Below are 26,903 nucleotides of genomic sequence, written 5' to 3'. Positions count from 1 at the left end.
AAAAAAAAAAAAAAAAAAAAAAGAAATTTCTTTTGTCATTAATCCATGTGTGTAGGTATCTAATATAGTTTAAATTGATACACATTGCAATTTTTTGTTACCTTTTTTAAACTTATTTTTTGTATAAATTTACCTATGTTTCTACAGCATTATTTTGCATATTTCTTTTTTTTATTTTGCATATTTCTTAATGATTACATTTAGTATAGTATATAGTTTGTTTAATTGTTTCTCATTTTTGGATGTTTGTTTCTAGTTTTTAGAGTAAATAATGACGTAGTAGACTTACTCATAAGTCTCAGTCCACAAAAATTTGAGTTTTCTGTGTATTTTGAGACGGAGTTTCGCTCTTGTTGTTCAGGCTGGAGTGCAGTGGCGCGATGTTGGCTCATCACAACCTCCGCCTCCTGGGTTCAAGCGATTCTCCTGCCTCAGTCTCCCGAGTAGCTGGGATTACAGGCATGTGCCACCACACCCAGCTAATTTTGAATTTTTAGTGGAGACAGGGTTTCTCCATGTTGGTCAGGCTGGTCTCGAACTCCTGACCTCAGGTAAATTGCCCACCTCGGCCTCCCAAAGTGCTGGGATTACAGGTGTGAGCCACTGCGCCTGGCCAATAAGAAGGCTTTCTATGAACTGGGCAACTGCTGGAACCAAGCTGATACGGGTTTACTAGCTGATTGCAGTGTGCCCAGGATTAGAATATTTATCCATATTTTTACTTTACCCATCCCTCTTGTTTCTTCTGAGCTGCAGCCAGAGATCACCAGTTGATTCACAGGAATAAGCAGGGTTAGCCTAAGTTGAAGAAGCAAACTTAAAAACAACTCATGAGACTAGAATCTAATAACAAATGCTCCATAGTTCTTGAAACATAATTTTTCTCTCTAGTTTCCAATTTTTACGAAAGACAAATCATGATAAGACTGATTTGCTTTATTATAGTTGACCTGATTATTTGTATAAAGTGCAGCAAGAATAATTATTTTTCATGTAAGCTGTTTTTAAATTGGCTTTGATGGAACTCTGTCCCATAGAAAGAACCTCAGATAAGACTTTTTTAAAGCTGAGCCCAGCATGGGTTTGTACCATCAAATATCTATGAGTTGAGTAAATTCCTCTCCTCTTGGGCTCCCAAGATAAATTTGGGCTCCTGGGCCTGTGAGAAAGTGACATTTTTTACTTCCCCCAGGTCAGGAAGCCTGTATAGAGACTGTGGAGGCAAGGTTTGAGATGTTTTCCCAAGCGGCTTTTATTGGCTTTACAAGTCAAGTTTGTTTCCTTAAAGGAAAGCATGCCATTCCAGTTAAAGCCTTGGTAAAATAACCAGTTTTTCCAGAAAGAAAACAGATTCTTGGCCAGGTACGGTGGCTCATGCCTGTAATCCCAGCACTTTGGAAGGCCGAGGCAGGTGGATCACCCGAGGTCAGGGCTTTGAGACCAGCCTGCCAACATGGTGAAACCCTGTCTCTACTGAAAATACAAACAATTATCTGGGTGTGGTGGTGCATGCCTGTGGTCCCAGCTACTTGGGAGGCTGAGGTAGGTGAATTGCTTGAACCTGGGAGGTGGAGGTTGTAGTGAGCCGAGATCGTGCCACTGCACTCTAGCCTGGAGCAGGACTCCATCAAAAAAAAAAAGGTGGGGGGAAAAAGATTCTTTTTTTTTTTTTTTTTTTTTTTAGTAGAGACGGGGTTTCACCGTGTTAGCCAGGATGGTCTCGATCTCCTGACCTCGTGATCCGCCCGTCTTGGCCTCCCAAAGTGCTGGGATTACAGGCTTGAGCCACCGCGCCCGGCCGGGGAAACAGATTCTTACTGCACTTATGTAAATAACTATATGGTCATAAATTAAGAATACTTAAAAATAGTTTGCAAATTCTGGAGGAATCGGGTAGAGGAAACAAATATGCTCCAAATTTACTTTACAGGAATATACTTCACTCAATTTTTATTTATTTATTTTTTTTGAGAAGGAGTTTTGCCCTTGTCACCCAGGCTGGAGTACAGTGGCATGATCTTGACTCACTGCAACCTTCGCCTCCTGAGTTCAAGCAATTCTCCAGCCTCAGCCTCTGGAGTAGTTGGGCGCCTGTCACTATGCCTGGCTAATTTTTGTATTTTTCGTAGAGACTGAGTTTTACCATGTTGTCTAGGCTGGTCTTGAACTCCTGACCTCAGGTGCTCTGCCTGCCTTGGCCTCCCAAAGTGTTGAGATTACAGGCATGAGCCACCACGCCCAGCCTACTGAATTGTTGAAAGCTGGAAATAGCTCAAAAGAAGAGTTTCCTTGATTCCCAAGTCAGCCAGTCAGTGCTACAGTCTGTTTCCTTTGGGTCAGGGGGTTTCTTCAGTATCGTCCCTTCTGTGGTTCACTAGAAAGATGTTACTGGACCCTACCACTTACCCAGAGTTAGCCTTTGGGTCAGGGGTTTGCACACTATAGTCCCTTCAGTGGTCCCCAGAAAGATGTTATAGGAAAGGGGTCTCAATCCCGACCCCAAGAGAGGGTTCTTGAATCTCGTGCAAGAAAGAATTCAGGGTGAGTCCGTAAAGTGAAAACAAGTTTAATAGGAAAGTAAAGGAATAAAAATGGCTACTCCAGGGGATTCTGATGTACAATAAGGTTTGGTGAAAACTACTGAACAAGATACATGTGGTCTCTGCCTTCATGGAGGCTGTGGAAGTCTTTAACATACTTAATCTGGCTAGGGTTTTTTCTTTCTTGGTATTATTATTTGTAAATGGGAAGAGAAAGTAATGTTTAATGAATAATTACTGTATACCAGACACTTGAAAGCATACTCTCAACTTTGAATATTACAATAACAACTTTAAAATATAGATGCTATGATTCCCATGTTTATAGACAAGAAGACCAAGTCTCCTGTCTCCAAACTTTTATGTAGCAGAACTGGGATTTGAATCTATCCTTCATTACCCATGCCCTTTCTACTCTGTTACTTTTTTTTTTTTTTTGAGATGGAGTCTCACTCTTGTTGCCCAAGCTGGAGTGCAATGGCATGATCTCGGCTCACTGCAACCTCTGCCTCCCAGGTTCAAGTGATTCTCCTGCCTCAGCCTCCCGAGTAGCTGGGATTATAGGCACCCGCCACTGTACCCAGCTAATTTTTGTATTTTTAGTAAAGGCAGGGTTTCACCATGTTGGCCAGGCTCGTCTCAAACTCCTAACCTTAGGTGATCTGCCTGCCCCAGCCTCCCAAAGTGCTGGTATTACAGGCATGAGCCACTGCACCTGGCCCTACTCTGTTACTTCTAAAGAATGTGAATATTCTCAGGTTCTTGATATATGTTGCCAAATTGTTGTCTGCAAGTCAATCAATGTCCAGTACTTGGAAATTTCCAATGTTCACATTCTCTGGGAAGCAGACTGAGCTAGAGATTTACACTTAGGAAGTTTAGTGTTCAGAAAGTTTATTAGCAAGTACTTTGGGACCAGTACTCATGAAAGAGGAAAGAGAGTAAGCAAGGTTGGGCAAAGTTTATTAGCAAGTACTTTGGGACCAGTACTCATGAAAGAGGAAAGAGAGTAAGCAAGGTTGGGCAGAGGGCTAAGCTGGGCTATGGTGCAGCCTCAACAAATATTTCAGCTGTCCCCTTTGGGTGCTCTGAAGATACAATGGCCTTTCAGAGTCTTTTCTAGTTGATATGAGGGGCTGGATCATTATACGTTTGTGATGACCTGTCACTGGGTTCTGTTGACCCTAAGAAGGGGGTGTGCCCTTGGGCAAGATGCTTTCTACAGTAGACAATTTCATAAGAAGGCAGACAGCTGAGGGCTATCTGCCAAAAACCGTTCTTCCAGCTCTTGGGAGAGAAGTCTCAATTCTTGAAAACAGGGTGGCATATCACTAGTACAGTAATATAGATAAAAGTTTTTTAATGATAGTTTAGCAAATATGAAGTGGTACATATTATTTGATTTTTATTTATTCAATTGCCTGTGAATGTGACACTTTCTCCATGCATGTTTTATCAGGTAAGTGCTTTTCTCCCCCTTGAAAATTGTAATTTTGCAGAGAGGGAGCTACTGTAAATGTAAGCATTTTTTTTTTTTTTGAGGTGGAGTTTCGTTCTTGTTGCCCAGGCTGGAGTGCAATGGCACGATCTCAGCTCACTGTAACCTCTGCCTCCTGAGTTCAAGCGATTCTCCTGCCCCAGTCTCCCGAGTAACTGGGACTACAGGCACCTGCCACCATACACAGCTATTTTTGCATGTTTTTTTTAGTAGAGACAGGGTTTCACCGTGTTGGCCAGGCTGGTCTCAAACACCTGACCTTATAATCCACCCGTCTCGGCCTCCCAAAATGCTGGGATTACAGGTGTGAGCCACCGCATCCGGCTCGCATTTCTTTTAGAGGTCATCTTTTGGGATTGGTACTAAGATGCAGAGAAATCGAACACAGATTTAGTAATAATTTCTGCAGTTACTTCACTGGATGTTGTAGGGCTGTTATGACAACTAAATCAGATGTTTAAAGCACTTAGACGAGTTGATTGTGCTTATTGTTGTAAATAAACATTAAAAAAATTACTTTTAAAAAGAAACGCAGGCTGGGCATGGTGGCTCATGCCTGTAATCCCAGCACTTTGGGAAGCCAAGGCTGTAGATCACTTGAAGTCAAGAGTTTGAGACCAGCCTGACCAACATGTTGAAACCCTGTCTCTACTAAAAATACAAAAAAAATTAGCTGGGTGTTGTGGCGCACTCCTGTAGCCCCAGCTACTTGGGAGGCTGAGACAGCAGAATCGCTTGAACGTTGGAGGAGGAAGTTGCAGTGAGACGAAATGGCATCACTCCATTCCAGCCTGGGTGACAGAGTAAGACTGTCTCAAAAAACAAAACAAAACGAAAACAAAAAACCAGAAAGAAATGCAGTATGTACTAATGTTTTGCAAATGGCTTCTTGTAACTGGAGATATGATTTCCTGTGATAGCATCATACAAAGATTTAAAAAGTGTTATATCTTGAACAGTGTAGATGGAATAAAGATGATACACTGTGGTGGGCAGAATAATAGCTTCCCAAAGATATCCCCAGAACCTCTGATTTTCTTAGGTTACATGGCAAAGGGGAATTAGAATTATAGATGGAATTAAGGTTGCTAATCAGCTGATTTTAAGATTGGGAGAGTATCCTGGTTTATCCAGTTGGGCTCAATGTAATCACAAGATTCATTAGAAATAGAAGCTAGGCCAGGTGCAGTGGCTCACACCTGTAGTCCCAGCAGTTTGGGAGGCCGAGGCGGGTGGATCACCTGAGGTCGGGAGTTCAAGACCAGCCTGACCAACATGGTGAAACCCATCTCTACTAATAATACAAAAATTAGACATGGTGGCGCATGCCTGTAATCCCAGCTACTTGGGAGGCTGAGGCAGGAGAATCGCTTGAACCTGGGAGACGGAGGTTACAGCGAGCTGAGATTGTGCCGTTGCACTCCAGCCTGGGTGTCAAGAGCAAAATGTCTCAAAAAAAAAAAAAAAAAAAAAAAAAAAGAAAAGAGTTAGAAGCTAGAGGCAGAAGAGGCAGTGTCAGTGTGATGTGAGAATGTTTCAGCTGGCCATTGTTGATTTTGAAGATGGGAGAGGGTCATGAGCTAAGGAGTGTGCAGCCTCTAAGCTTCTAGAAGCTGGAAAAGCTTTCCTCATATGATAAGGAAGCTATGATGTAAAGGTTCATCTTACATTTCTTGCTGTTTTCTTTCTTTTTTTGCTGGCAAATATTCAGGGGCCACAGTATGGGCTGCAGGGGTGCTCAATGCTACTGGGTTGGTCCTCGTTTCTGGGCCTTTTTAATGGACAGAGCTGTATCTGTTGTATTAATTCCTACAAGTAGAATAGATTTAAGGAAGATGTGAGTATTTTTTATATCATTATTAGAAAATACAAAAAAGAAAAGGTTTCAAATGTATAGAAAGTAGAGAGAATAAGCCAGGCGTGGTGACTCATGCCTGTAATCCCAACACTTTGGGAGGCAGGTGGATCACTTGGTCAAGAGTTTGAGACCAGCCTGGGCAACATGGCAAAACCCTGTCTCTACTAAAAGTACAAAAAAATTAGCTGGGTGTGGTGGTGGGCGCCTGTAATCCCAGCTACTTGGGAGGCTGAGGCAAGATAATTGATTAAACCTGGGACATGGAGGTTGCAGTGAGCCAAGATTGTACCACTGCACCCTAGCCAGGGCCATAGAGACAGACTCTATCTCAAAAAAAAAAAAAAAAAAAGTATAGACAAAGAAAGTAGAAAGAATAGCATAATGGACACCTGTATATGCCTGTCGTGTCAATTTAACAATTGTTAACGTGTTGCCATATTTGCTTCATTTCCTTTTTTTTTCTTTTTTTTTTTTTGACAGGGAGCTTCGTTCTGTCATCCAGGCTGGAGTGCAGTGGTATGATCTCTGCTCACTGCAACTGCTGCCTCCCTGGTTCAAGTGATTCTCCTGCCTCAGCCTCCCAAGTAGCTGGGATTACAGGCATGTGCCACTATGCCCAGCTAATTTTTGTATTTTTAGTAGAGATGGAGTTTCCCCAGGTTGGCCAGGCTGGTCTCGAACTCCTGACCTCGTGATCCACCCACCTCACCCTCCCAAAGTGCTGGGATTACAGACGTAAGCCACCATGCCCCGCCCATCTCTTATTTTTTGCTTAAGCATTTTAAATTATATACAGAGTAGCATTTCATTCCTAAATACTTTACAGTGCAAATCTAAAAAAAAAAAAAATAGATTTTCTTACAAAACTGTACAGTTTAAATTGTGATTCATAGGCTGGGTGTGGTGGCTCATGCCTGTAATCACAGCACTTTGGGAGACTGAAGAGGGAGGATTGCTTGAGCTCAGGAGTTTGAGACCAGCCTGGGTAACATAACAAGATCCCTGTCTCTAGCATCAATTAATCAATCAATCAGCCTGGCATGGTGGCATGTACCTGTAGCCCCAGCTACTTGGGAAGCTGAAATGGGAGGATTGCTTGAGCCCAGGAGGTCGAGTCTGCAGTGAACCATGATCATGCCACTGCACTCCAGCCTGGGTGACAGAGCAAGGCTCTGTTTCAAAAAAAAGAAAGTTGGGATTCATACTGTCAAATTGGTGAACAGATTTTTTTTTTTGAGATAGAGTCTTGCTTTCATCACCCAGGCTAGAGTGCAGTGGTGGGATCTTGGCTCACTGCAACCTCTGCCTCCCAGGTTTAAGAGATTCTCCTGCCTTAGCCTCCCAAGTAGCTAGGATAACAGGCACCCCCCTCCACGCCCAGCTAATTTTTGTATTATTAGTAGAGACAGGGTTTCACCACGTTGGTCAGGGTGGTCTCGAACTCCTGACGTCAGATGATCCGCCCACCTCAGCCTCCCAAAGTGCTGGGATTATAGGCGTGAGCCACCTCGCCTGGTCCAGAATTGTTTTAAATCAGTAAGTCCAGATTATTGAAAAACTTGATTCTGTTTCACATCTTGGTTTAATCCTTTAATCCAAAGTGGTGTCTATTCTTTAAGATTTTAAGGTGGGGTAGTCACATGCTCTTTTCATCTGCTGTCTCTTTTAACAAAATTATTTGCCAGGCATGGTGACTCAGGCTTGTAGTCCCAGCTACTGGGAGGCTGAGGTGGGAGGATTGCTTGAGCCCATAAATTCACGGCTGCAATGAGCTATAATCCAGCCTGGGCAATAGAGTGAGATGCTGTCTCTAAAAAAATTAATTAAAAAAATCTGCATTAGCTTTTTTCTTGATTAATTTTAGACATGAGTTTCTTAGCTTCCCATATAGAGAAAAATCTAATTTTTATCCCACCATTTCCTGTGGTTACACTTTTTCACCAAAATGAAATGTTATTTATTTATAAAGACTTTTGTAGCATTTATTTACCTACTTTTGGCTTTTCACATTATTTATATACTGAGTTTTAATGCTAGAGATATTTTAAAAAGTAGTATTTAATGGTTGGGCATGGTGGCTCATGCCTGTAATCCTAGCACTTCGGGAGGCCGAGGTGGGTGGATCATGAGGTCAGGAGATCGAGACCTTCCTGGCTAACACAGTGAAACCCTGTCTCTACTAAAAATACAAAAAAATTAGCTGGGCATGGTGGCATGTGCCTGTAGTCCTGGCTAGTTGGGAGGCTGAGGCAAGAAAATCGCTTGAACCCAGGAGGCGGAGGTTGCAGCAAGCCGAGATTGTATCATTGCACTCCAGCCTGGGTGACAGAGTGAGACTCTGTCTCAAAAAAAAAAAAAAATAGTATTTATTGATTATATCTTATTATTGTTGTTTGATTGCTGTTCTTGTTCCAGAGTTTTAATTTTTTTTTTTCGTTTCCTGTATTCAAATAATAATACCTGGAAAATAGAGTTGACACAGGTAGTCTGGTAGCAAATCTCTTCATAAAGTATTTACAGCAGTGCTGTTCTTTTAGCAGTTGTATACACCTTTCAGAAGAATCATGCTTTTATCCTCCTGTAGAGCAAATAGATATATATGTATTTTAATATGGTAATGACATGATATGGATGAAGGAAACAGCTAAGCTTACTCACTGTTGCCTAGGGGAACATCTAAACATTGTATCAAACCAAAGTTCCTGTCTTTGACATACACACCATGGTATTTAGGTGAAAATTGTAGTGGAATTAAGTAGGTAATGAAGTTATTTATTTCATTTAGTGATTTCAGGGTGCATGTTGTAGCTTACTTACTACTAGGATGCAGCCCTACTTAAAATTTGTAACGAATTTTATTATAGGCATTTGAAAATTTCTTTTTTTTCTTTTCTTTCTTTCTTTCTTTTTTTTTTTGAAACAGGTTCTCACTCTGTTGCCCAGGCTGGAGTTCAGTAGTGCTATCATAGCTCACTGTAACTATAGCCTCTGCACCTGGGCTCAAATGATTCTCTCACTTTAGCCTCCCAAGTTGCTGGGACTACAGGTGTGCACTACCATGCCTGGCTAATTTTTTTTGTATTTTTTAGAGAGCGGATTTTACCAGACTGGTTTTTGGCTCCTGGGCTCAAGCAATCTGCCTGCCTAGGCCTCCCAAACTGCTGGGATTACAGGTGTGAACCACTGCATCTAGCCCTTATTTTTTAAGACAGAGTCTTTTTCTGTAGCCCAGGCTGGAGTGCAGTGGCACGATCATAGCTCACTGCAGCCTCAACCTATGGGCCCAAGTGATCATCCCACCTCAGTCTCCTGAGTAGCTGGGACTACAGGCACTAGCCACCATACCTTGCTAATTTTTTTTTTTTTTGAGACGAAGTCTTGCTTTGTCGCCCAGGCTGCAGTGCAGTGGCGTGATCTCGGCTCACTGCAAGCTCCGCCTCCCAGGTTCACGCCATTCTTCTGCCTCAGCCTCCTGAGTAGCTGGGACTACAGGTGCGCACCACCATGCCCGGCTAATTTTTTGTATTTTTAGTAGAGACGGGGTTTCACTGTGTTAGCCAGGATGGTCTCGATCTCCTGACCTCATGATCCGCCCGCCTCGGCCTCCCAAAGTGCTGGGATTATAGGCGTGAGCCACCGCGCCTGGCCACCTTGCTAATTTTTTGTTGAGACAAGGTCTTCCTATGGCGCCCAGACTGGACTTGAACTCCTGGGCTCAAGTGATCCTCCTGCCTTGGCCTCCGAAAGTGCTGGGATCACAGGCGTGAGCCACAGTTCCAGGCTAGCTTATATATTTGTAATGCTGATTACTGTTCCATTGTCTGGATGCACCATGGTTTATTCTTCACCTACTAAAGGATATTTTGTTTTCTAGTTTGGGGAATTGTGAGTAAAGTTGCTTTAAACATTTGTGTGCAGGTTTTTGTGTGGGTATACATTTTCAACTTATTTGGGTAAATACCAAGGAGGATGATTTCCTGGATTGTTGCATTCTTGTAATTTTTGTGGGTACATAGTAGGTGCGTTTATTTTTTATTTTTTATTTTTTGAGGCAGAGTTTTGCTCCTGTTGCCCAGGCTGGAGTGCAGTGGCGCAGTCTCAGCTCACTGCAACCTCTGCCTCTCAGGTTCAAGGGATTCTCCTGCCTCAGCTTCCCGAGTACCTGGGATCACAGGCATGTGCCACCATACTCGGCTAATTTTTGTATTTTTAGTAGAGATGGGGTTTCTCCATGTTGATCAGGCTGGTCTCAAACTTGCGACCTGGGGTGATCTGCCCGCCTTGGCCTCCCAAAGTGCTGGGATTACAGGCGTGAGCCTTCGCGCCTGGCAGGTGTATTTATTTATAGGGTGCATGAGATGTTTTGATACAGGCATACAATACATAATAATCACATCTGGGTAAATGAGGTATCCATCACCATTTATTCTGTCTTTGTGTTACAAACAGCCCAATTATACCCTTTTAGTTATATAAAGATGTACAATAAATTATTGTTGACTGTAGTCACCCTGTCATGCTATCAAACACTAGATCTTATTCATGCTATCTGTATTCTTGTAGCCATTAACCATTCCCACTCCCTTCCCCTGCCCAGCCTCCCAGCCGTTAGTAACCATCATTCTACTTCTTCTTCTTTTTTTTTTTTTAAGATAGAGCGTCGCTCTGTTGCCCAGTTTGGAGTGCAGTGGTGCCATCTTGGCTCACAGCAACCTCCGCCTCCTGGGTTCAAGTGATTGGCCTGCCTCAGCCTCCCAAGTAGCTGGGATTACAGGTGTGCACCACCACATCTGGCTAAATTTTGTATTTTTAATGGAGACGGGGATTTGCCATGTTGGCCAGGCTGCTCTTGAACTCCTGACCTCAGGTGATCTGCCTGCCTCAGCCTCCCAAAGTGCTGAGATTACAGGCGTGAACCACCTTGCCCAGCCCCATTCTACTCTCTATCTCCATGAGTTCAATTGTTTTCATTTTTTTAGCTCCTGCAAATAAGTGAGAACATGCGAGGTTTGTCTTTCTGTGCTTGGCTTATTTCACGTAACAGAATGACCTCCAGTTCCACCCATGTTGTTGCAAATGACAGGATCTCAGTCTTTTTTAAGGCTGAATAGTATTTTATTGTGTATGTGTTTATTTTCTTTATCCATTCATCTGTTGATGGACACTTAGGTTGATTCCAAACCTTGGCTATTCAGAATAGTGCTGCAGTAAACATAGGAGTGCAGATGTCTCTTCTAGATACTGGTTTTCTTTCTTTTGGATATATAACTAGCAGTGGGATTGCTGGAACATATGGCAGTTCTATTTTTAGTTTTTTGAGGAATCTCCAAACTGTTCTCCATGGTGGTTGTACTAATTTACATTCCCACCAGCAATGTGTGAGGGTTCCCTTTTCTCTAGCATTTGTTATGTAGCCTCTCTTTTGGATAAAAGCCCTTTTGACTGGGATGATGTGATATCTCATTGTAGTTTTGATTTGCATTTCTCTGATGATTAGTGATGTTGAGTACCTTTTCATATACCTGCTTGCCATTTGTATGCCTTTCTTTGAGAAATGTCTATTCAGATCTTTTGCCCATTTCTTAATCGGATTATTAGATGTTTTTCCTATTGAATTGTTTGAGCTCCTTATTATATTCTGGTTATTAGTCTCTTATTAGATGAGTAGTTTGTAAGTATTTTCTCCCATTCTATGAGTTGTCTCTTCACTTTCTTGATTATTTATTTATTTATTTTCTTTTGAGACGCTCTGTCTCCAGGCTGGAGTGCAATAGCCGCCATCTTGGCTCACTGCAACCTCCGCCTCCCCTGCTCAAGGGATTCTTTTGCCTTAGCCTTCGGAGTAGCTGGGACTACAGGCGTGCAACGCCACGCGCAGCTAATTTTTGTATTTTTAGTAGAGACGGGGTTTCACCGCGTTGGCCAGGATGGTCTCAATCTCTCTCTTTTTTTTTTTTTTGAGACGAAGTCTTGCTCTGTCGCCCAGGCTGGAGTGCAGTGGCGCGATCTCGGCTCACTGCAAGCTCCGCCTCCGGGGTTCACGCCATTGTCCTGCTTCAGCCTCCTGTGCAGCTGGGACTACAGGCGCCCGCCACCACGCCCGGCTAATTTTTTGTATTTTTAGTAGAGACGGGGTTTCACCGTGTTAGCCAGGATGGTCTCGATCTCCTGATCTCATGATCCGCCCACCTCGGCCTCCCAAAGTGCTGGGATTACAGGCGTGAGCCACCGCGCCTGGCACTTTGATTGTTTCTTTCGCTATGCAGAAACTTTGTGTTGGGTTAATTATTTTTAATTCTTGTGATGTCAGTGAAATTGGGACTGATTATGATGGCTTTTCATGTGGCTTGAGTCCATGGAGAATAGGAAACAAATTAGGCCGACCAGAGTAATCAGGTTTGTGTGACAGCTTTATTTATCATCGTAAATTAATAAACCTGTGTGCTAGTGTCTGGTTCAGTCTTTTGTGCATTTGGAATTTTTAAAGTGAGGCTATCAGGGTTTGTTCACCCTGGATGTAGAAAGCAAAAATCTGGATCTTACACATTCCTGAGATCTGACTAGTGAGGTAGGTAGGCCTGCCCTTATACCACTTCTGTCCACTCTCTCATTCATACTGGTTTCTGTACTTGCTCCTCTGTCATTAATGTACCGGCCCCCTGGGCAAAAGCTTGCTAAACCATAGATGTTCTTCGTCAGACTTACAGCTAATCACAGTTGAATGCTAGCTTTGCTCTTTCCGTCTGCTTTAGCTTGAAAAATGACTTATGCTTTACAGTGTGAGAGAATGGCCTTACTTTGTGCATTCTTCTTTGTAGCATCCATCAGTTCAACCTATTCTGATAGTTTCTATGATGATAACATTAATTGTACTTCTTTTTTTTTTCTTTTGAGATGGAGTTTTGCTCTTGTCGCCCAGACTGGAGTACAATGGTGCGATCTTGGCTCACTGCAACCTACACCTCCTGGGTTCCAGCAGTTCTCCTACTTCAGCCTCCCGAGTAGCTGGGATTGCAGGCACCCGCCACCATGCCCGGCTAATTTTTCTATTTTTAGTAGAGACAGGGTTTCGCCGTGTTAATCAGGCTAGTCTTGAACTCCTGACCTCAGGTGATCCACCCGACTTGGCCTCCCTAAGTGCTGGGACTATAGGTGTGAGCTGCTGTGCCCGGGTACTGGAAAATGTTTTCTTTTAATGAGAGCATTTATACCATTTATGTTTTACTTAATTATTGATAATTTGGGTTTATATCTCTCATCTTACTACTTACTTTTTGTTTGTTTTGCTGATGTTCTGTTCCTTTTTTTCTTCTTTTTCTCCCTTCATTGGATGACGATGATGATGATTATTATTTTTGTTTTGTTTTGTTTTTTGTTTTGAGACAGTGTCTTACTCCATTGCCCAGGCTGGAGTGCAGTAGTGCTATCTGCAACTTCAGCCTCCTGGGTTGAAGTGGTCCTCCCACCTCAGCCTTCCAAGTAGCTGGAACTACAGGTGCGCACCACCACACCAGGCTTGTTTTTGTAGAGACGTGGTTTCACTGTGTTACCTAGGCTGCTCTCGAACTCCTGAGCTCAAGCAATCAGCCAGCCTCGGCTTCCCAAAGTGCTGGGATCACAGGCGTGAGCTCCGGTGCCCAGCCACTATTTCTTTTCTTTTTTTGTTTTTTGAGACAGAGTCTCCCCCTGTCACTCAGGTTGGAGTGCAGTGGCTCAGCCTTGGCTCACTGCAACCTCCATACCCCAGGCTCAAGCAATCCTTCTGCCTCAGCCTTCTGGGTAGCTGGGATCACAGGCACGCACCACCATGCCCAGCTATTTTTTTGTGTTTTTAGTAGAGACAGGGTTTTGCCATGTTGCCTAGGCTGGTCTCGAACTCCTAAGCTCAAGCAATCCACCCGCCTTCGCCTCCCAAAGTGCTGGGATTACAGGCATGAGCCACCAAGCCTAGAGATGATTATTTTTATCTTATGTTTCTTCTGCATTAGTTTGGTAGTTGTGGTGGTATGATATATATTGGTTTTTGTTGTTGGTTCCGGGTTCTTAGCTCCCATACCTCTTGTTACAGTCTTTTGTTATAATGTTGGTGTGTCTGGCCTCAGGAAACAGGATCTCTTTCCTGCCCTCCATTCTCCTGCCCCAAGGCAGATCTCTAATCGTCTTCCACCATTCCAATTGTGGGTCATAAGTCTCTCCTGGAGAGGCTCTCACCCCTCCACACTAGAGGCAGGAATGCTGATGTCTTTGAACTTCTAGATAGCTGAATCTGTGAAGGTTCTTGCATCCATGGAGGGCTTGGAAGCTCCACAGCCCTTCCTCCGTACCTTGCCTTAGCGCACCTCTTCATCTAGATTCTTTGCAATATTTTTTATAATAAACCTGTAAACGTAAGGAAGTGTTTTCCTGAGTTCTGTGAGCCACTCCAGGAAATTAATCAAATACAAAGAGGGGGTTGTTGGAACCCCAGCTGTTTGAAGCTGGTCGGTCAGAAGTTCCAGATGCCCAGACTGGTGGCTGGGGGTCTGACACTGTGTCCAGTCAGATAGCATCAGAATTGAATTGGTGGACACCCAGGTGGCATCCACTGCTTGGTGTGTGGGGAAAACCCCCACACATTCGGTCACAGAAGTCATCTTCTGTGTTGATTGTTGTAGTGTGAGAAGTGGTGTAGCAGAGGAAAGACATGGTTTGGAGAGAGTTTTAACTTACACAGTAGTTATTCATTTTTTATTTTTCCTTACACAGCAGTTAATTTTGTATTATTTTGAGGTAAGTCTAGAGATTAAAATATGTATCTGCAGTTTACAGAAATCTAGTCTAATAATTATACCTCCTTTTGGACCCGTGAAAGACCTTATAACACGCCATTTATCACCTTCCTAACTCATGTGTGACATTTTAACCAATGTTTATTTTAAACCCAAAGAACTGATATTATTACTTTATATTGTCTATATTAATTTAACTTTGCTCATGTATTTACCCTTTTCTTGCCTTTCATCTCCCCACCCTCTGTATCGTTAGGCTTCTATCTGGGATCATTTTCTCTTTCCTTGAACCTTTACTGGGTTTTTCTTTGCTGAAATTGAAGGAAAACATTATTTTTCCTTTTTTTTGGAATTTTTTTTTTTTTGGGATGGAATTTTGCTCTTGTTGCCCAGGCTGGAGTGCAGTGGCACGATCTCTGCTCACTGCAACCTCTGCCTACTGGGTTCAAGCGTTTCCTGCCTCAGCCTCCGGAGTAGGTGGGATTACTGTCATGCGTCACCACGCCTGGCTAATTTTGTATTTTTAGTAGAGTCGAGGTTTCTTCATGTTGGTCAGGCCAGTCTCGAATTCCTGACCTCAGGTGATCCACCTACTTTGGCCTTGCAAAGTGCTGGGATTACAGGTGTGAGCCACTGTGCCTGGGCTTTTTTTTTGAAAGTTTTACTGTAGTTAAAGTTTGCCATTTTAACCACTTTTTTTTTTTTTTTTGAGACGGAGTCTCGCTCTGTCGCCCAGGCGGGAGTGCAGTGGCCGGATCTCAGCTCACTGCAAGCTCCGCCTCCCGGGTTTACGCCATTCTCCTGCCTCAGCCTCCTGAGTAGCTGGGACTACAGGCGCCCGCCACCTCGCCCGGCTAGTTTTTTGTATTTTTAGTAGAGACGGGGTTTCACCGTGTTAGCCAGGATGGTCTTGAACTCCTGACCTCGTGATCCACCCGTCTCGGCCTCCCAAAGTGCTGGGATTACAGGCTTGAGCCACCGTGCCCGGCCTAATTAACCACTTTTTAATTTAACATTTTAAATTGTGGTAAAATATACGTAACATAAAATTTACCATCTGAACCAGTTTTGAATGTACAGTTTAGTAGTAACTACCCTATCTCATGTAAGTGGAATATGGTGTTTGTCCTTTTGTGGTGGCTTATTTCTCTTAGTGTAATGTCCTCGAGGATCAGTCTTGTTTAGTGTGCTCAATAAATTTTAGCCATTCTTGTTTTCTGGAGTGGTGGTTTTTGTTTGCTTTTTCACCCAGACATGCTATGGCATTTGCTGATTGAAGTCCTGAGTGTAAGGCTAACTTGGCCATTCCCTTTTCCCCAAGTGGTATCTGTGTGATATGGTTTCCACTGCAAATTGGTATTTGCTTGCAGAAAAATGGAGCATTGCCTGTATCATCATCTGTTACTCATTTGGTTTTTCTTGTTCTGCTAGGACCCTGGTTAGGAGTAGAATGGGACAATCCCGAGAGAGGAAAGCATGATGGGAGCCACGAAGGGACTGTGTATTTTAAATGCAGGTAACTTTTCATTATGAATCAGCATGGTCATTTAGTCAAGATTATATTTAATACTTGAATAAGGAGGGATGGAGAGGAAGAAACATTTGGCTCATGGAGTAGTTATATTATGGAATTTGTTGTATTCCAAAAAGGCAGTTATTTTATTTGTGGCTTAATTGCTGCTGTTTGTAGAATTTTTCTCTTTTTAAAAAAAAATCTGACTCTTTTTTTTTTTTTTGAGACGGAATCTCGCTCTGTCGCCCACACTGGAGTGCAGTGGCTGGATCTCAGCTCACTGCAAGCTCCGCCTCCCAGGTTCACGCCATTCTCCTGGCTCAGCCTCCCGAGTAGCTGGGACTACAGGCGCCCGCCACCTTGCCCGGCTAGTTTTTTATATTTTTTAGTAGAGACGGGGTTTCACCGTGTTCGCCAGGATGGTTTCGATCTCCTGACCTCCGTGATCCGCCCGTCTCAGCCTCCCAAAGTGCTGGGATTACAGGCTTGAGCCACCGCGCCTGGCCTAATTCTGACTCTTGACCTTATGGGTGGCGTTGCTTTCTATGTCCTTTTTTTTTTTTTTTTTGGTGACACTCCTTTAAATTGGATTAATGTAAACCTTTCTGGCTCATTACCAATTTATAATCCAGTAAGTAAAAAATAGAAAAGAGAAATAGCCTAGATATCCAGTAAGAAGGAATTGATTATCCAAAGTATAGAACATCTAAATAGTGAAATGCTGAGCCACCATTAAAAAAATTTCTTATCATATGAAGAGTTACATGTCACATTGCACTTCTTTTTCTTTTCCCTTTTTTTTTTTTTTTTTGAGAGGGAGTCTCACTCTGTCACCCAGGCTGGAGTGCAGAGGTGCAATCTCGGCTCACTGCGAGCTCCGCCTCCCGGATTCATGCCTCAGCCTCCCGAGTAGCTGGGACTACAGACGCCCACCACCACGCCCGGCTAATTTTTTAGTAGAGACAGCGTTTCACCATGTTAGCCAGGATGGTCTTGATCTCCTGACCTTGTGATCCGCCCACCTCGGTCTCCCAAAATGCTGGGATTACAGGCGTGAGCCACCGCACCCAGCCTCTTGTTTTTCTTTTTCTTTTTTTTTTTTTGAGATGGAGACTTGCTCTGTCCCCCAGCTGGAATGCAGTGGCTCAATCTCGGCTCACTGCAACCTCTGCCTCCCAGGTACAAGTGATTCTCCTGCCTCAGCCTCCTGCGTAGCTGGAATTACAGGTGCCCACCACCATGCCTGGCTAATTTCTGTACTTTCAGTAGAGACAAGGTTTCACCATATTGGCCAGGCTGGTCTTGAACTCCTGACCTTGTGATCCGCCTGCTTTGGCCTGCCAAAGTGCTGGGATTACACGCCTAGCCCATCACATTGCATTTCTATTAATATTTTTGATTACCTGATGTCAGAAAAACTGCATGAAGCTCTGAAAAGGGTGCTGAGAGCCTTCAGGCAGAGCCTATCTTCTGAATTTTTGTTGTTGTTGATGTTTATTAGTTTTCAATTTCTCAAAAGAATCTTTCCCTAGTAAGCTGTTTTTCCTTAAGTGTGGTACAGTGAACACAATACTGCCCTAGAAATCAGGAGGCTTCTAGTCTATTTTTAACAATCTTATTGTTAGTTTGTTTGGTTTATTTATTTTTTGAGACATTGTCTGGCCCAGACTGGAATGCAGTGGCATGATCATGGCTCACTGTCACCCTGAACTCCTGGGCTCAAGTGATCTTTCTGCTTCAGCCTCCTGAGTAGCTGGGACTACAGGCATGCACCAGCACACCCAGCTAATTAAAAAAACAAAACAAAACAAAAAATTATCGAGATGAAGTTTTTCTGTGTTGCCCAGGCTGGTCTCAAACTCCTGACCTCAAGCGATCCTCCCACCTCCGCTTCTCAAAGATTACAGGTGCGAGCCATTGCACCATCCCGCTTTTAACAGTCTTTATGGTCCTGAACAAGACAAGTTTACTAACCTTTAAAATGAAGGTCAGAATTAGATAACCACACAGCATATCTCCTGGTCCTCTATTCCATAATTTTAGAAAGTCAGGATGTTCTTAAAAGGCCAACTCTGCTTGTAGACTTGCCATCTCTGAATATGTTCAGAGCTGTTCAGGTTATGTATTTCGGGAGAAATATTTTAGCCAGGCCCACGGATTCCTTAGGTACCTGGACTATGACCTAACAAACCCTCCTGTGAAAGGACCTTTTTTTTTTTTTTTTTTTTTGGAGATATGGTCTCACTCTGTCGCCAAGGCTGGAGTGCAGTGGCATGATCTTGGCTCACTGCAACCTCCACCTCCCTGATTCAAGCAATTCCCCTGTCTCAGTCTCCTGAGTAGCTGGGATTCGCTACCACGTCTGGCTAATTTTTTTGTATTTTTAGTAGAAATGGGGATTTCACCAGGTTGGCCAGACTGTTCTCAAACTCCTGACCGCAGGCAATCCACTGGCCTTGGCCTCCCAAAGTGCTGGGATTATAGGTGTGAGTCACCACCCCCTGCGAAAGGACTTTTTATTTGGAACTTACCCCAGCCTACTTCCTTCTAAAAGCTTGCCCAAATTGTTCATAATTTTATGGTCTTTAATGGTCTCTGAATACAGTGATATTTTCAAAGTCTTGGTTACCCTGAACAGAAAAATCCAGAATTGCTTCAAGTCCTGGGTGATGCAGGATCTGTCCTGAAATGCTGATGGGGGGCCTTGGTTCAGGGATATTGACTCAGTATAGTCATGCATTGCTTAATGAAGAGGATGTGTTCTGAGAAATGCCTGTTAGGTGGTTTCGTCATTGTGTGAACATCATAGTGTATTTACACAAACCTAGATGGTGTAGCCTACTACACCTAGGCTACTGTGTGGCGTAGCCTATTGCTTTTAGGCTATAACCTGTACAGCATGTTACTGTGCTGAATACTGTAGGCAATTGTAACATAATGGTAAGTATCTAAACATAGAAAAGGTACAGTAAAAATACAAAATTGGCCGGGTGCGTTGGCTCACACCTGTAATCCCAGCGCTTTGGGAGGCCAAGGCAGGTGGATCACGAGGTCAAGAGTTCAAGACCAGCCTGACCAATATGATGAAACCCCGTCTCTACTGAAAATATAAAGATTAACAAGGCGTGGTGGCAGGCGCCTGTAGTCCCAGCTACTTGGGTGGCTGAGGCAGGAGAATCGCTTGAATCTGGGAGGTGGAGGTTGCAGTGAGCCGAGATTGCGCCACTGCACTCCAGCCTGGGTGATAGAGCGAGACTCCGTCTCAAAAAAAAAAAATTTAAGCAGTGTGGGGGGTTATGGGTGGTATGTGTGTGCCTGTTAGTCCCAGCTACTTGGGAGGCTGAGTCGTTAGGATTGCTTAAGCCCAGGAGTTTCAAGACCAGCCTAGACAACACAATGAGATCTCATCATTAAAAAAAAAAAAAAAAAAAGATAGAAAATGGTATGCTTACACAAGGCACTTAGCATGAATGGACCTTGTAGGACCACAAGCTGCTCTGGGTGAGTGAGTGGTGAGTGAATGTGAAGGCTGGGACATTCTTGTACCCTACAGTAGACTTTAGAAACATTGTAGCTTTAAGCTAAACTAAACTTAGAAGTCTTTTCTTTCTTTAATAATAAATTAACCTTAGCTTCCTGTAACTTTTTTATTTTATAAACTTCAAATTTTTTGTTTTTTTTTTTGAGGTGGGGATGGATTCTTGCTCTGTCATCCAGGCTGGAGTGCAGTGGCACGATCCTGGCTCACTGCACTGCCCGAGTTCCAACGATTCTCTTGCCTCAGTCTCCTGAGTAGCTGGGATTACAGGCATGTGCCACCACACCTGGCTAATTTTTGTATTTTTAGTAGAGATGGGATTTCACCACGTTGGCCAGGCTGGTTTCGAACTCCTGACCTCGTGATTCACCTTCCTCAGCCTCCCAAAGGGCTGGGATTATAGGCGTAAACCACCATGCCTGGTACTTTTTAAAAATTTAATTTAATTTTTTTTTTTGAGACGGAGTCTCACTCTGTCACCCAGGCTGGGGTGCAGTGGCACGATCTCGGCTCACTGCAACCTCTGCCTCCCAGGTTCAAGCGATTCTCCGGCCTCAGTCTCCCAAATAGCTGGGACTACAGGCGCATGTCACCACGCCCGGCTAATTTTTGTATTTTTAGTAGAGGCGAGGTTTTGCCATGTTGACCATTTTGATCTCGAACTCCTGATCTCAGGTGATCCACCCACCTTGGCTTCCCAAAGTGCCGGGATTATAGGCATGAGCCACTGCACTGGACCTGAACCTTCTTCCAGAATACCTGCCTGAGGGACCTGCCTGAGGGTAGTAGTTTACAATTAACTTTTTTTTTTTTTTTTAAATAAGTAGAAGGAGTTTACTGGGTCCAGCGACTCATGCCTGTAATCCCAGCACTTTGGGAGGCTGAGGCAGGAAGATCACCTGAGGTCAAGAGTTTTAGACCAGCCTGGCCAACATGGTGAAACCCCGTCTCTACTAAAAACAGAAAAAATTAGCTGGGCATGGTGGCACGCACCTATAATCCCAGCTACTGGGAAGGTTGAGGCATGAGAATCACTTGAACCTGGAAAGTGGAGGTTGCAGTGAGCTGAGATCGCACCATTGTACTCCAGCTTGGTCGGCAGAGTGAAACTGTGTCTCAAAAAAAAAAAAATAGGAAGAGTACACTCTAAAATAATGATAAAAAGTATAGTATAGTGAACACTTAAACTAGTAACATAGCCATTTATTATCATTATCAAATATGTACTGTCCATAATAGCATGTGCTATACTTTTATATGACTGGCAGTGCAGTAGGCTTGTTTACATTAGCATCACCACAAACAAGAGTAATACGTTGTACTACAGCATTAAGACAGCTACAGCTTCACTAGGAGATAGGAAATTTTCAGCTCCAGTGTGATTATGGGACCACTGTAGTATATGCGGTCAGCTGTTGACCTACATGTCATTATGTGGTGCAGGACTGTATTCGGATTCTTAGCCTTGGAATAACTGCTTACTTCATTATGTCTTCTAGTGTTGTCATGCCAAAACATTTACATAATTGAAATACATTATCTTATTATAAATAACTTTTTAAAATTTAAATAGGCATTTTGTATACATTAAAAAATCATATGGGTAGGTAATGTCTGTGAATTCTGTTTCAGGGTATTTTTGGGGCAGTACAAAAGAGATCATTGCATCTGAAGTGGTGGAGAACCACTGGTCTGGACTATCGGAATTTAACTGGTCCTTTAGAGTTTGATGATTTCATGTCAGTTTTTAGTTTCTCTGATCTCTTTTGTAACCTAAAGTAAATATGGTAATCTGCTCAGCTATTATTACTCATAATTAATATCTGTAATGTTAGCAATTAATAGTGGTTAAGTGTCAAAATAAAAATAAAATGTGTAGATGAATGTCTAAATGTAACATTTGGGAAGCAAGAATTGCAGTTCAGGGCATACACATAGACTAGTCTTTGGTATATCCAAAGAACAAAGAACAAAGAAAACAGTGGACTTTTTTCTTTTTTTGAGAAAGAGTCTTGCTCAGTTGCCCAGGCTGGAGTGCAGTTGCACGATCTCGGCTCACTGCAACCTCTGCCTCCCGGGTTCAAGCGATTCTCCTGCTTCAGCCTCCTGAGTAGCTGGGACTACACCACGCCCAGCTAATTTTTGTATTTTTAGTAGAGATGGGATTTCACCATATTGGCCAGATTGGTCTCGAACTCCTGACCTTGTGATCCGCCCACCTCGGCCTCCCAAAGTGTTGGGATTACAGGCGTGAGCCATCGCTCCTGGCCTTTGTTTTTTTTTTTTTTTGAGATGGAGTTTCGTTCTTGTTGCTCAGGCTGGAGTGCAATGGCGTGATCTCGGCTCACTGCAACCTCTGCCTCCCAGGTTCAAGCGATTCTCCTGCCTCAGCCTTTGGAATAGCTGGGATTATAGGCATGCGCCCCCACGCCTGGCTAATTTTGTATTTTTAGACAGGATTTCTCCATGTTGGTCAGGTTGGTCTCAAACTCCCGACCTCAGGTGATCTGCCCGCCTCGGCCTTCCAAAGTGCTAGGATTACAGGCATGAGCCGCTGCACCTGGCCCTTTTTTTTTCTTTTGACGCAAGGTCTTGCTCTGTCACCCAGGTAGTAGTACAGTGGCACAATCATGGCTTATTGCAGCCTCAACCTCCTATGGCCAAGCAGTTCTCCTACTTCATTTTTTGATTTTGTAGAGATGGAGACTCCCTATTTTGCCCAGGCTGGTCTCGAACTCCTGGGGTCAAGTGATCCTCCTGCCTCGGCCTCCTAAAGTGCTGGGATTACAGGTGTGACCCACCGTGCCCTGCCTAGTACGTTTTATAAAAAGGAGAAATTATTCTGAAAGAAAGTTCATTGGCACTAGTAAAGTTTTGGAGAGCTGGCTAGCAAGCTCTGATTGGTGAGTGACAGTGGTGGGTAAGATTAGTCTTAGAGTCAGAGCAGATTGTTTTAGTAGCTATTAAATAAAACTGGCTTCAGGTTACAACAGGCAGTCTCAGCAACTGGGCTTGTAATAAACTGAATTCTTGGAGCAGGTGCTGTGTGCCCCGAGTACTTTTTCCCCTTGGCCCCTTGACTCTGATTTAGTTGGGTATGACAAGAATGACCCAGTTTCTGTAATCAACTTTCACAAGATTTATCCAAGATTTTTTTTTTTTTTGAAGACGGAGTCTTGCTCTGTTGCCCAGGCTGGAGTGCAGTGGCGGGATCTCAGCTCACTGCAAGCTCCGCCTCCCGGGTTTACGCCATTCTCCCGCCTCAGCCTCCCGAGTGGCTGGGACTACAGGCGCCCGCCACCATGCCCGGCTAGTTTTTTGTATTTTTTAGTAGAGACGGGGTTTCACTGTGTTAGCCAGGATGGTCTCGATCTCCTGACCTCATGATCCGCCCGTCTCGGCCTCCCAAAGTGCTGAGATTACAGGCTTGAGCCACCGCGCCCGGCCTGATTTATCCAAGATTTATGGCCATGCACCAGTCACCTGTGTCCTTCCTAGGTACTCCTGCTCTCTACTTCTTGTCTTTTGGGGGAGTTGAGGGGTCGAAATATGATAAGTAACCTTGAAATCCTCTTTACCTTGTCACCTTGTCCCTAGACAGCAGAGTGATTTTCAGTTTTTTTCCTTTCAACCTAAACTGAAGAGAATGCTTTGAACAGAACTTTGTGTGTCAGTATTCTGCCCACTCACCTTTTATTTCAGTGCTTCTGTTTCCAAGCAATGATAGAGTTCTCTTTTCTGGTGAGAAATAAATCTTAAAATGTGACTTTTCTTCAGCACTGGGGAGCAGAATCTAGCTTTAATACTTAGCATCAGAGAGGATGTGTCTGTGATAATGGATATCTTAGGAAACGGATGGTTGACAATTTAAGAAATAAAGCCCTAGAAATAAAGGATAAATGTTGGAAAGAAAGGATAAATGTTTGAGATGATGAATACCCCATTCACCCTGATGTGATTGTTATACATGGTGTGCCTGTATCAAAATATTGTATGTACCCACAAAAATGAAAAATTAAACTAAAAAAAGAAAGTCCTTGATTTATTCATCTTTTGTGTGTCATAAGCCTGTTGTAAAGCGTTTTGAGGCTCTTGGCTGAGCAATAATGGATTGGTATAAAATATTCTCTTGGTATGGTGTAATGTGTTAGAAGTTTTTTTTTTTTTTTTTTTTTTTTTTTTTTTAAATCAGGAAATGTAATGATAGTATGTGGGCAGGGCTCATCTCTGTTCAAAAAGGTGGTAGCTCTGCTTCATTTTTGGAAGGCTTTCTTGAATCAGAGCAAAATCGTAATTGTGTCAACCCACAAGCAGTCGAGGTGAATATTAAATTCAGCTGATGAGAGAAGCAAACAAAAAGAGCAGTCTACAGCAAGGTGCTTATCTACTGCACTGTTTTATTCACGGGAAAACGAACTCACTGGGTCAACTCTTTAGGTGTTACAGCACTAAACACTGCAGGAAAGCTGAGTTCTCCTCTGATGATGAACAGCTAGTTATGCAACCTTGCCGAACACTAAACATTCCTGAAACAAACAGGGTATCAAGATCAACAACATTTATTAGAAACTCCCCAGAGACCTGGCCTTTTCCAGTAGCTTGTATCCAAAGCTCTAGCAAGAAAGAAGCTTACTATGGAAGTCTGGGAGTCTGTTGGGGACCCTTTACCTTTGTGTAGTGTTGCCAGATTCAGCAAACAAAAATACCAAATGCATAGTGAACTTTGGATATCAGATAAACAGCCGTTCTTTTTTGTTTTTCTTTTTTTTTTGGTGTGAGACATGCATGGGGGCATACTTACTTAAAAATGATTTGCTGTTTATCTAAATACAAGCTTAACTGAGCATCTTTGATTTTATCTGGCAATCCTGATGGGGACATAGGACAGAGTGAATTCTTGATAAATGGGTTTTATGAGCACATCCTGTTTCCACAAGGGCCATGGGTCAGGATGATGATTTTGCCAGCAGCATGTGTAATTGGTGGGCAGAATGAGGAAGGAACCTGAACAGGCCAAATTCTTCCAAGAGAAACGTTTTTGGACACCACTCCCTGTGTTCTTCTCCTTACCAACATTTTTCTCTTTAGACATGGTTTAGAATTTCAATGTTGGGATACAGTTTCTTAATATGTTAATCTAGAATCTCAGTGGAGTCCATGTAAATTATTATAGTTTACCTCTTGGAGATTTGTTGTTATTGATGGGCACCCTTTCAGCTAGGATTTTTCATTATTTGTTGAGGCTGTTATGTTTTCTGAGAAACCTGCTGGAAATGTCCCAGAAAATATTGATCCTTAGTGTTAGTCTTTGATCTGTAAAGGGCATAGCATCCGTTTTGCAACTACCTAACACCATTCCTAACTCTCCTATCATCTGCCTGCAACTCAACTCAACAGTAATAAAGATCTCTTCATGACTTCTTGTTTTTTTACCATGGTTTTAAAACTTGTTTATTACCATTGTTTTAAAAAGTGTAGATTTAGGGCCTGGCACTGTGGCTCAAGCCTGTAATCCCAGCACTTTGGGAAGCCGAAGTGGGTGGAGCACTTGAGGTCAGGAGTTCGAGACCAGCCTGTCCAACATGACAAAACCCCGTCTCTACTAAAAATGCAAAAATTAGCCAGGTGTGGTGGTGGGCGCCTGTAATCCCAGCTACTTGGGAGGCTGAGGCACAAGAATCGCTTGAACCCAGGAGACAGAGGTTGCAGTGAGCTGAGATCATGCCACTGCACTCCAGCCTGGGTGACAAAGACTCCATCTCAAATATCAATCAATCAATCAATCAATCAAAAGTGTAAACTTAGGACAGAAATGCAAACCATGGTATTTTTGTTTTGCATTATTTTCTCATTTATCATTATTTTAAATATATTAGTTGAGCTCTTACACTTTGTCACTGAAATCAAATAATGTTTGAAAAATACATTTTTCTATTTCTAGTTCCACCACCCCCATGTTACTCCTCTAAGGAAAACCAATACTATTTCATGAATTTTATTTCAGTATGAAATTTAATTTCTAAAATTTCAGATCTCACTATTTCATAAAACAAAATCTACTTTATTAATGAGACTCTAGAAACAGTTTATTAGATACAAAACTTATTTGTATACATTTACATAGATTAAGTTATATAAGCAAACAAATACAAATTGTCTGGAGCTATTTTTCTAACACCTAGTAACGTGCCTGAGGATTTATTTCATCTTCTTCCACATAAAGTGTTTAACATTAATAATTAATAGTTAGTAAACACAAGATCTATTTGTATGTTGCCATACTAGAAAATTAAGGGAGGCCGGGCACAGTGGCTTAAGCCTATAATCCCAGTACTATGGGAGGCCTACGGGGAAGGATCACTTGGGCCAGGAGTTTGAGACCAGCCTGGTCAACATAGTGAGACCCCATCTCTACCAAAAATGTAAATAAAAAAAGGAGATCACCTAGAAGTGATCTTTGTAATTTCCTTCAGAAAGCGCACCTCTGTTTAAACCATAAAGCCTTATTGAAAATGTTACAGCTTTCATAAATGTTTAATTTTCAGTGGCACTGCTTTTGCTCTGCTATTTTTTGTTTTTTATGTAGGATCCCGTTTGATGGCTACGGTAGGACAAAAGCACAGCTGCTTTTTTGTTTTTTTCACCAAACTCCTACTCGTCCTTAAAGACCCAGCTCAGATTCCACATCTCTTCAGAATATACTCAAGATTAGGGACGTTTTGTGCTATGGATCCTTTTGGCAGGCATAAAATAATACTTTTAAAAGCAGGAAATAAATATAGTACAAAGAAAATCAGTTACGTTGAAATATAGTAATCAAAAATTTTTTTTTTTTTTTTTTGAGACAGAGTCTCGCTCTGTCGCCCGGGCTGGAGCGCAGTGGCCGGATCTCAGCTCACTGCAAGCTCCGCCTCCCGGGTTTACGCCATTCTCCTGCCTCAGCCTCCCGAGTAGCTGGGACTACAGATGCCCGCCACCTCGCCCGGCTAGTTTTTTGTATTTTTTAGTAGAGACGGGGTTTCACCGTGTTAGCCAGGATGGTCTCGATCTCCTGACCTCGTGATCCGCCCGTCTCGGCCTCCCAAAGTGCTGGGATTACAGGCTTGAGCCACCGCGCCTGGCTAAAATATTTTTTAAAAAATTGATATATACATAGACTATGCATGGGAAAAATGGCTATAGTAATAT

General features: G+C 42.9%; 1 protein-coding gene across 9 annotated transcripts in view; it reads left to right on the top strand.

The window, feature by feature from the left end:
• Positions 1 to 26,903, top strand: part of TBCE (tubulin folding cofactor E) — a 72,754-nt gene that overhangs the window by 4,895 nt on the left and 40,956 nt on the right. For 8 of the 9 annotated variants that reach the window (XR_003309616.1, XM_026455109.1, XM_026455114.2 and 5 more), the window contains exon 3: positions 16,096 to 16,180. The exons of the other annotated variant lie outside the window; for it this stretch is intronic. Coding sequence is in view for 6 of the 8 variants with exons in the window: in XM_026455109.1 (XP_026310894.1) it covers positions 16,096 to 16,180 (85 nt within the window). In the remaining 2 variants the exon portion in view is untranslated. The remainder of the gene's footprint in view (positions 1 to 16,095; positions 16,181 to 26,903) is intronic. 9 annotated transcript variants of the gene reach the window in all.

This window comes from Piliocolobus tephrosceles, chromosome 1 (assembly GCF_002776525.5).
Source record: "Piliocolobus tephrosceles isolate RC106 chromosome 1, ASM277652v3, whole genome shotgun sequence".
Classification (NCBI taxonomy): Eukaryota; Metazoa; Chordata; class Mammalia; order Primates; family Cercopithecidae; genus Piliocolobus; species Piliocolobus tephrosceles.
Note: the sequence above shows the minus strand (reverse complement) of the source record. Positions and strands in the feature narration are given on the sequence as shown.